At 46.7% G+C, this 11035-nt stretch overlaps 1 protein-coding gene across 1 annotated transcript in view; it reads right to left on the reverse strand.

The window, feature by feature from the left end:
- LOC132385214 (suppressor of tumorigenicity 14 protein-like) overlaps positions 1-9715 on the reverse strand; it is a 131460-nt gene extending 121745 nt beyond the window's left edge. Inside the window, exon 1 of the mRNA XM_059957136.1 lies at positions 9577-9715. Coding sequence (XP_059813119.1) covers positions 9577-9615 — 39 coding nt within the window. The 5' untranslated portion in view covers positions 9616-9715. The remainder of the gene's footprint in view (positions 1-9576) is intronic.
- Between the last annotated feature and the right edge of the window lie 1320 nt (positions 9716-11035).

The following is an 11035-nucleotide window of genomic DNA, read 5'->3' on the forward strand; positions in this document are numbered from 1 at the left end:
CGGAGCCACAATGTGGCTCTTTTAGGTCTGTGCTGCGGCTCCTGTTGCTTTGGGAAATAATTGGTTGTGGCGACCCTTTTCCTGGCACATCCGAACCGACTCACAATAAGATAGCCTACGGGGGTTTGCGAGCACAGAGCTTTGGAGCCTCTGCGCCATGGGGGGGGGGGGGGGCAGGTTGAGGGAGGCTTAAAAGTGAGGCTGAAGATTTCGAATAAAGTTTTTTTCCTTCGACTGCAGTTACCGACTCCGTGTCGTAATTTTAGCGCTGCGTGTAGCACACCGCTACATGGTCAGTATTTAATTAATATGTTTTTTATGTTAGTTTGTTAGTTTTTGAAATGTAAATCTAAATTTGAAGATTATGGTGATCTTGTACAATCTAAATAAGACGTTGTGGCGGGCGACCCATTTCCTGACACATCCGAACCGGCTCACAATTAGCCAGCGTTCAGGCTAAGGGAGATAGCCTACGGGGGTTTGTGAGTACGTGTCTTTTGCAGCATCCGCGCCCATGGGGGGCGGGTTGAGGGAGGCTTAAAAGCAAGGCTGTTTAGTTCGAATAAAGCTATCTTTGACTGCAGTTTACTGACTGCGTGTAGCAACCGCTACAACGTGTTTTTATCGCTGGCTGTCCAGAGGGGAGGTGCTGAAACGCTTTGTCGCGCGTCTGGAAGAAGTGAAAACTTTCCTGGGCAGCAAAGGGCTCAACTTTCCTGAGCTGGAACAGCCAGAGTGGCTGGAAAAGCTACACTTCATGGTAGACATGACAGCGCACCTGAACACGCTGAACACAGCTCTTCAACGGGGTAAGGACGTACAGCCCTGCACATGTTGGGGATGTTTTGCATTCGAGCGCAAGTTGACGTTGCTTGCCAGAGATTTACAGAAAGGCACATTGTCTCACTTCCCCAATTTGAGAGAGTTCAAACAATGTCACGACATGATAAATTCGGAGTATTTACATTCTGCAATCATCGCAATGCAAACATCGTTTGGGAAACGCTTCTGTGAGTTCAGAGAGGAAAAAAAACACATTATCCTTCCCGGTCACTCCCCTAAGCATCGATCCATCCCTACTGAATACGACTGCATTGTCAGGTGTGAGTCAACCTGAAGAAGTATGATAAATATTTTAATTGCGTATTATTTTACGTATATTCATATGTTTTCATTGTTCAGTGAAATAGTCCTTTTATTTTTCAGGTTGACAGCTGGCTGACGTTATTTTTGGTTTGCTGCTGGCGGCAAATTTAAGTTTGGCGTTTTTCATAAATACAAGAAGGACTCAAATAGACATTGAGTATTTTACTTAAAAGTAACCTTCAACCCCAACGTCTTTTTTTCGGAGTTCAAAATGTTTTTGTTGCATGCAGAAATGTAATTTCGTTTTCTCTGCAGGAGTTCATCAATTTCATAAATGCAACACATTATAGTTTATTTATACATAGCATAAAGGCAAAACAAAACGTTGTATGCAGTGTTATTTCATTTTAAATGTCAAACGGGTTTTGCGGCTCCCAGTGTTTTCTTTTCTGTGGGAAACGGGTCCAAGTGGCTCTTTCAGTGGTAAAGGTTGCTGACCCCTGGTATAGGGGAAGGGGTGCTAAATAAACAACAAAGAAGGGACAGGGTACAAGGGAGTATGAGGGAGAATAGGATTGGTGGGAGCTCAAGAGCTGGCATAGATTCAATGGACCAAATATGCTCTGTGGTCATTGGGAAAAGAATACAGATCATGAACACTGGGAGAGTGAGATTTGCTTGCTATTGAAGAATCCAGCAAGGGGAGCTGTTAGAGGGCTGAAGAATCTTTTCTTCTACAGTTAAGAAATTTGGGCAACTATTATCTCTCAGAATGCCATCCTCCCAAACCACTTTATTCTCTGATTCTCTCCAGCCCAGCTGTTGCACATACAGATTTCTTTTGCTCACTCTTCCCATTGCTCCCCAATTCACATAATCCAGTTTCTGACCGCTATTCCTGGACTCTTTGACATCTGCTCCATCTTCTCTCCAACCTGCCCCTCACTGAAATCCACTCATTAATTCTTCATCTCCCCTCTCCATAACAGCGAGTTGGCATGAGATCCCTGACAAAATTCCACCAAGCACAATTAATATTTGAACCTGGTAGTTATTCCGTATTTCAATCCATGGGACAAATTTTGGACTTCTATGACTTAAATCAGTATTTTAATCACTCCTGTGAAATCTCCTTTCAGCCTTCCATGACCCACCACCAATTTATCTGATCTTTCAATGTAACTGCAACCCTTTCGCCAGGAGGTTATTGCAATAAAGCTTTCCATATTTTCTCCACAGTCTTTCTCTGGTTACTCTCACACTCCTGATATCGAAAGTCTTGGTGTTCTCCTTACCACCTTACTTGCCAAGGAAATTCCATGGCCTCTCTTTACCCTCCTAGTTTCTTTCTTAAGTACTCCTTGGAGACAGATGGATTATCCCTCTCACTAATCTTTATTTCTCAACGGAATACATTTTTGTAAAGAATAACATATTTTCTTAATTCTGCTACAACACTTCTACTGTTTTACCTATTTTCCAGTCCACTTAACATCTAAGTACCCAAATTTATGGGAAAAAAATCACTTTATATGAAATTCTAACAACTCTTTACCAGAAGATTCTCTTCATATACGACAAATGAATCATGGTCTGTTACACATAACCAGATCCAAGACTTTCTGTTCCCTGGTTCAACAATATAATTTTCTAGAAAACTGCTCTAAATACACTCTATGAATTCATTCTCAAGGTTGCATTTGCCAATCCATAATTAGCAGTGGGCACCAGGATTAGTATGACACTATTACAGCTTGGAGTGTCAGAGTTTGGAATTCAATTCCAGCATCCTCTATAAGTATGGTGCCGGCTGGTGGCGTAGTGGCATCAGCGCTGGACTTTGGGGCGGAAGGTGTCGAGTCCGAATCTCCTCTTGACATCCAATGGTATTAACATTGCCAACTTTCAACAACTTTGTGAGGTCACCAGATTGTGCTGCACATCAGAATCAGCTTTAGTACCTATGGCTTCGATGTCATTTGTTGTTTTACAGCAGCAGAACAAAGACAAAATTACTATAAATTACAAAAATAGGCCAAAAGAAGGAATAACAAGGTAGTGTTCATGGGTTCATGGAGGGTGGAGTCGGGAGGCACTATTCCTGAATTGTTGAGTGTGGATGATGGCAGGGCTGTGAATGGAATACCTTCTGTCCACTAGGATGAATACAGCTACTACACCTTAGAAGTTCACACCATTCAGATCAAAGTGGCCAGTGTAAATTAAATATAAAATAAAAATCAAAAAAAAGAAAAATTACAGATGCTGAATATCTAAAATAAAAATCTTTGTCTAGGTGCTTTGGTCTATGTTCTCACTCTCAAAATGCTCCCATTCACTCACTGATGGCTCTTCTCCTAACTGATCAAGGTCTCTTTGCAATTTATTGTAACCTGTATCACTATCAGCAAGACCCGCTAATTTAGTACCAGTGCCATGTACACCCACATTCAAAACATTTACATAACTAATAAATAACAGTGATCCCAACATTGATCCCTGGGACACCCTCAGTCATAGAATCAAACTTCAACCCAACACTCTCAATGGTACAGGCTCGAGGTAGATCATCTGACGGAGTGGTGTAAGGACAACGACCTGGTCCTTAACACTTCTAAAACAAAAGAGATGATCATTGACTTCAGGAGATCAAAGGACAGAGTACACACCCCCCTCCATATACATGGAGAGGTAGTGGAATGTTTGGAACACCTGAAGTTCCTTGGAGATATGTTGTCAAAACAGCTGACATGGACCACCAACACCTCGCTGACGTGGACCACCAGCACCTCGCTGACGTGGACCACCAGCACCTCGCTGACGTGGACCACCAACACCTCGCTGACGTGGACCACCAACACCTCGCTGCTTGTAAAAAAGACACAACAAAGAGTCTTCTTCCTCAGAAAGCTGAAACAGGACAAACTCCCACATAAGTTGTTGCTTAACTTCTACAGAAGCACAATTGAAACCACCCTGACCAACAGTGCCACAGTATGGTATGCCAGCTGCACAGCCGCTGAGCGACAAGACCTGCATCGCATGGTGAAGGCAGCCCAGCGAATTGGTCAGGATGGATCTCCGTCTACTACAGCAGACTCAGGAGGAAAGCAATCAGCAAAACCAGAGACACCACACACCCCGGCCATTCCCTGTTTGACCCGCTTCTGTCCAGCAAAAGTTTCAGGACACTAAAAGCCAGAACAAAGAGACTGAGGAACAGCTTCTACCCCAGAGCTGTGGCCTCCATCACACCACTCTCACAGAACAATGACTGAAACTGTGAGCACACACAAGGACTCAAATACTTGTACTAACTGCACTTTGTGCATTACTGTGATATTCTGGTGCTGCTGTAACTTATTTTCTGGTACTTACCTATTTAATACCGTTTTTCTATTACCGTCTTCCCATTATTGAGCCAATTCTAAATCCACCTCATTAGCTCCCCCTGAATCCCATGCAACTTAATCTTCCAGATCAGACTGCCATGTGGGAACTTGTCAAAGGGCGCATTAAAATCCACATAGACAAGATCAACTGTACTATTTTCATCTATCCCTTTAGCTATATCTTTGGAAGATTTCAAAAAATTCATCAGTCATGACCTCCCACACACAAAACCATGCTGACTATCCAAGTGATGGTAGATCCTGTCCCTCAGAAACCCCTTCATTAACTTTCCTATAATTGATGCCAGGCTCTCTGGCCTGTCCTTGCCAGAGACAGGGTATCATCTTGAAAAATGGAACATTAGCTACCCCACTTAAGAATTATTTTTAACCCTGTCTGCCAAATCCATCTCATATCTTCTTTTTGCACTCCTGACTTCCCTCTTAAGCCTGCTCTTAAACTTTTTTATATTCATTAAGAGATTCCTTTGTACCCCGCTGTACTCCTTTGTTCTGACCAGAGCCTCAATATCTCTCTTCAGCGAGGGTTCCCTAAACTTGGTATATCTACCCTTCTCCCTAACAGGAACAGGCCTCTGGACAAGCAGACTTTTTCCACTGAGGTTGGGTGGGACTTTAACCAGAGGTCATAGGTTAAGGGTGAAAGATAAAATGTTTAAGGAGAACATGAGGGGAAACTTCCTCACCCAGAGGGTTGAGAGTGTGGAATAAGCTGCCAGCACAAGTGGTGCATATGTGCTCAATTTCAATGTTTAAGTGAAGTTTGGATAGGTACATTGATGGTAGGAATATGGAGGGCTACAATCACGGTACAGGTCGATGAGAGTAGGCAGTTTAAATGGTTCGGTACAGACTAGATGGGCTGACGGGCCTGTTTCTGTGCTATACTTCTCATGACTCTTGATGTGACCTTTTTAAGTCTTCCATTGCAAAATATTCCTTTGCCTTTAAAGAGGGCTGCCCAGTCAACCTTAGCTAGATAGTGCCTAATGCTCTCAAAATTGACCCAACTCCAGTGCAGGACTTTAACCTGTGCACCTCTTCTACACTTTTCAATAACTATCTTACAATTAATAGAATTGCAGTCACTGGACCCAAAGTGTTCCCCGATTGCCACTTCAAATACTTGGCCTGCCTTGTTCCTAACTGCTCTTTCCCAAGCAGAATTCGACACATCTGTCCTGCTGGAGATCTATTATAGTCCTACAAAGGTGACCATCATCTTCTTATTTCTAAGTTCTACCTAAGTAGCCTTGTTAGATGATCCCTCAAGAATATCCCAACTAAACACTGCTGTTGTCTTCCCTTACTAAAAAGGCAACACTCTCTCCATTTCTACCTGTAAGACACAAGACTAATAAGACATGGGAGCAGAATTGGACAATTTGACCCATTGAGTCTGCTCTGCGATTTGATCATGGTTGATCCATTTCCTCCTCAGACCAATCTCCTGCCTTTTCCTCGTAACCTTTCAAGAATTTATCAATCTCCATCATAAATACACCCAATGGCCTGGCCTCTACAGCCGCCTGTGACAATGAATTTCACAGATTCACCGCTCTCTGGCAAAAGAAATTCCTCCACATTTCCATTCTAAATGAACGTCACTCTATTCTGAAGCTGTGCCCTCTGGCTTCAACCACCTCTGCTGTGGCACTGACCTTCTACTCTCTTATCCTAGACCCCTTCCCAATTCACCCCATTTGTTTCCCTGCAGCTTATAAACCCTCTTGCCTCATCCTCCCCAAGCACCTTTCCTTTCTCCTCACCCCTCAAGTTTACCCCTCGAATAGCAAGTGTATTCCTGAGGTACAGAAGTGCAACCTGGTGGATGATCTGATGAGAAGGATTGCAATGATGGTAAGCTGATGACAAGACATAAGAGTAAAATTAGGCCATTTGGCCCATCGAGACTGTTCTAACCATTTCATCAAGGCTGATTTATTATCCCTTTCGACCCCATTCTTCTGCCTTCTCCCTGTGATTGACGTCCTGATTAATCCTGATTTATCAACCTTCACTTTAAATATGCCCAATTATTTGGCCTCCATTGCAATCTGTGGCAATAAAATCCACAGATTCACCACTCTGTGGCTGAAGAAATTTTTTCTCATCTTTGTTCTAAATAGACATCCCTCTATTTGAGGCTGTGCCCTCCTGTTCTAGACTCCCCCACCATAGGAACATCCTCTCCATATTCTCTCTAGCTAGGCCTTTCAACATTTGATAGGTTTCAATGAAACCCTCACCCCTCCAATTCTTCTAAATCCCAGTAAGTCTAGGCCAGAGCCATCAAATGCTTCTCAGATGACAAGCCCTGCCATTCTAGAATCATTTTCATCATCCTCCTTTGAATCCTCTCTAATGTCAGCACATTCTTCCTTAGTTAAGGTACCCAAAAGTGCTCACAATACTCCAGGTAAGGCGTCATGTCTTATAAAGCTTCAGCATTACATCCTTGCTCTTGTGTTCTAGTCCTCTCAAAATGAATCCTAACATTGCATTTGCCTTCTTCACCACTGACTAACCTGCCAGTTAGCCTTTTGGAAATCTTGTACAATGACTCTCAAGTCCCTTTGCATCTCAGATTTTTGAATTTTCTCCCCATTTAGAACATAGTCTATGTTTTTAATCTCCTACCAAAGTACGTGATCACACACTTCTCGACACTGCATTCCCCATCTGCACCTTTTTTGCCCATTCTCCTAATCTAGGTCCTTCTTCAGCCTCCCTGCTTCCCCAGCACTACCTGCCCCTCCACCGATCTTTGTATTGTCCGCTAACATAGCCACAAAGTCATCAATTCCATCATTCAAATCATTAACATAAAATGTAAAAAGTGGTCTTAACACTGACCCCTGTGAAACACCACTAGTCACCCACAACCAATCAGAAAAGGCTACCTTTGTTCCCACTCTTTGTCTCTTGGTCAATTGGCCACTGCTCTATCCTGGGCTCGTATGACTTTGACTTCCTTTCTCAGCCATGGCTTGGTACTGAAACTGTTCTTCCCAAGACCGCAGAAAAGTTGTGAACACAACTCAGCACATCATGGAACCCACCATATCCTCTATGTACTATGAAATGTGAAAGGGATAGTTGTGGAAAACTTTCAGGAAGAAAACTATTTGGTGTGCTTGAATGATGCTCAGTGTTATGCACCTTCTGTTGGTCTGCAAACCACCATTAAAAATTACTAGAAGAAAGTGGTTCAGTTTTTGTTTATACCAAGAATGGTGAAGAAGTGATCTAAATGACTTTGATCATGGGATGATTATTGGTGCCAAATAGGGTGATCAGAATACCCCAGAAACAGCTGATCTTCTGGGATTTTCCAAACACAAGTCTCTAGAGTTTACAGAGAATGGCACTATTTAAAAAAAACATCCAGTAAGCAGCACATTTGGGACAAAGACCATAAGAAAGAGCAGAGGAGTATGGCCAGACTAGTTGAAGCCGACAGGAAGGTGACAGTAACTGAAACAACCACATGCTACAATAGCGGTGTGCAGAAGAGCATAAAAACATCGAACTTTGAAGTTGATGGGCTACAGTAGCAGAAGACCACACTGGGTTCCACACCTATAAAGGGACCATAGTTCAGGACTCCGATTAGTGCAAGGTTCTAGTTAGTGTTTATGAATACTATGTTCATTTTATGTATGTATGAGGGGTGAGTGATAAGTTTGTGGCCTAAGGTAGGAGTCAATTTTAGAAAACCGAGCTCATTTATTTTTCCTATATTTCCTCACTTAGTCCAGTGGTCGTGGAGCATACAGATCCCTTCTTTGTAGAGGTCGCCGTCTTGGACCTCCGGAAGTGGTCCACAGCCTGGAGTGATTGACAAATTTGTGGCCTAAGGTAGAAGCTGATGAGTTATTAACTTCAAACTCTGCATTTTCACTCAAAGAGATGAACTGCACGTGCATGTAACGAGAGCTGTACAACTTCTACCTTAGGCCACTAACTTATCAATCACCAACTTCTGTGGACCACCTGGAGGTCCAAGACGCTCTCGTTACATGCACATGCAGTTCAACTCATTGAGTGAAAATGCAGAAGGTTTGAAGTTAATAACTCATCGCCTACTTTAGGCCACGAACTTATCAATCACCCCGCTGCGGACTACTTCTACAAAGAAGGGATCCGTATGCTCCATGATCGCTGGACTAAGTGTGTAAATGTAGGAAGGGACTATGTTGAAAAATAAGTGTGCTAGTTTTCTAAAATTGACTCCTTCTACGAACTTATCAATCACCCCTCATATGTCCCAGAAAAATTTTAATATTACAGACTACACACTGCTTTGAAGATCTGACTTCAAGTGCATAAGGTGCTTCACCATTTAAGTAAACCGCAGAGGAAATAGTTGAGAATTATTTGACTGAAGAAACTGTGCTGTAAACATATACTTATGAAATTCTGAAAATTCCAGAAACCACATCCTTCCTCATTTGTTGAGTAAATAATGCCAAACCCATTCCAACTATCAATCTCTCATGATCGGTCCACTAGTTCCACCCGATTTCTCATTTCCGAGTCACTGCCACCTGCCATCTATTTCTGGCCACCTGGTGGTAAAACGGTTCAATGCTAAATCCCCGAGAATAATGAGGAAGTGTTTAAAACAGAGATCACTTGGAAACACTTTTACTACGCTCCGCAACAAAGATAAAAGATAACAAAAAAAAAGCCAACCACACAGGATCCAAGGTTCAATTAAACTACTATTCCATAACTTACATTGACAAAAGACAATCAATTGCCTCTAAAATAACTTTAGCCTTAAGAGAAACCTGCTCCACACCCAATCCTAATGTTCTCAAATCTCAAAAACCCAAATGAAGTCAAGACTGAAGATTCGGTTGATAATTAACTCAAGGAAAATGAAAAGGGTAGCAAAAAACGGAGAAACACGAAGGAAGGGGGAGGTGGCGAGAAAAAAAAGCGGTTGGAGGACAAGAAGGAAGAAAGCATTTCCTCATTTTACATTTACTTTCCCAGCAATCAAGAAAGGAGGAGAACGAAGAAAAGTTGAGGGTTCGTTGGGGTGGGGGAGAGGACATTCTCCACATACCTCTTTTTTAGGGTCGTACATGAGCCCGGAGTTCCTCATGGTGGTGTCCGAAAGTATAGAATGCTCCGTTTTGATACTGTGATCGCCGGTTCGCTGTTGTGTGTCACGTGACAGAAAAATCTTCCGCCCCACCTGACTCACCTGCTCAGGTGAGACGTGGGTGTGGGGGGGGGGGAGGGGAGGGAGCGTGAGGGTGAGGGAGGAGGGGGAGGGGGAGGGGGAAGGGGGAGGGGGGAAGGGGGAGGGGGGAAGGGGGAGGGGGAGGAGGAGGGGGGAGGGGGAGGAGGAGGGGGGGAGGGGGAGGAGGAGGGGGGGAGGGGGAGGAGGAGGGGGGGAGGGGGGAGAGGAGGGGGGGAGGGGGGGAGGAGGAGGGGGGAGGGGGGAGGAGGAGGGGGGAGGGGGGAGGGGGGAGGAGGAGGGGGGAGGGGGGAGGGGGGGAGGGGGGAGGGGGGAGGAGGAGGGGGGAGGGGGGAGGGGGAGGAGGAGGGGGGAGGGGGGAGGGGGAGGAGGGGGGGAGGGGGGAGGGGGAGGAGGAGGGGGGAGGGGGAGGAGGAGGGGGGAGGGGGAGGAGGAGGGGGGAGGGGGAGGGGGAGGGGGAGGGGGAGGAGGAGGGGGGAGGGGGGAGGGGGAGGAGGAGGGGGGAGGGGGAGGGGGGAGGAGGAGGGGGGAGGGGGAGGGGGAGGGAGGAGGGGGGGAGGGGGAGGGGGGAGGAGGAGGGGGGAGGGGGAGGAGGAGGGGGAGGGGGAGGGGGAGGAGGGGGGAGGGGGGAGGGGGAGGGGGGAGGGGGGAGGGGGAGGGGGGAGGGGGAGGGGGGAGGGGGGAGGGGGGAGGGGGAGGGGGGAGGGGGGAGGGGGGAGGGGGGAGGGGGAGGGGGGAGGGGGAGGGGGGAGGGGGAGGGGGGAGGGGGGAGGGGGGAGGGGGGAGGGGGGAGGGGGGAGGGGGGAGGGGGGAGGGGGGAGGGGGGAGGGGGGAGGGGGAGGGGGGAGGGGGGAGGGGGGAGGGGAGGGGGGAGGGGAGGGGGAGGGGGAGGGGGAGGGGGGGGAGGGGGAGGGGGAAGGGGGAGGGGGAAGGGGAGGGGGGGAAGAGGGGGGAGGAGGAGGGGGAAGAGGGGGGAGGAGGAGGGGAAGAGGGGGGAGGAGGAGGGGGAAGAGGGGGATGGAGAGGGTGGGGGAAGAGGGGGATGGAGAGGGTGGGGGAAGAAGGGGAAGGAGAGGGTGCGGGGGAAGAGGGCAAGGGGAGGGAGTTGGAAGGGGAAGAGGAGAGGAGGGTAAGGTGTGGGAGGAAGAAGAGGGGAAGGGGTGGGAGGACGAAGGGGTAAAGAGGTGAAAGGGAGGGGTAAAGGGCGAATGGAATGGGGAAGAGGGGGTTGGATGGAGAAAATGGGGAAAGGGAGGGGGGCGCATGAGAGGGGGGAAGAGGGTGGTAAAGGGAGGGGTAGTGGGAAAGTGGGGGAAAGAGG

The sequence above is a fragment of the Hypanus sabinus genome, chromosome X2 (genome assembly GCF_030144855.1).
Source record: "Hypanus sabinus isolate sHypSab1 chromosome X2, sHypSab1.hap1, whole genome shotgun sequence".
NCBI lineage: Eukaryota > Metazoa > Chordata > Chondrichthyes > Myliobatiformes > Dasyatidae > Hypanus > Hypanus sabinus.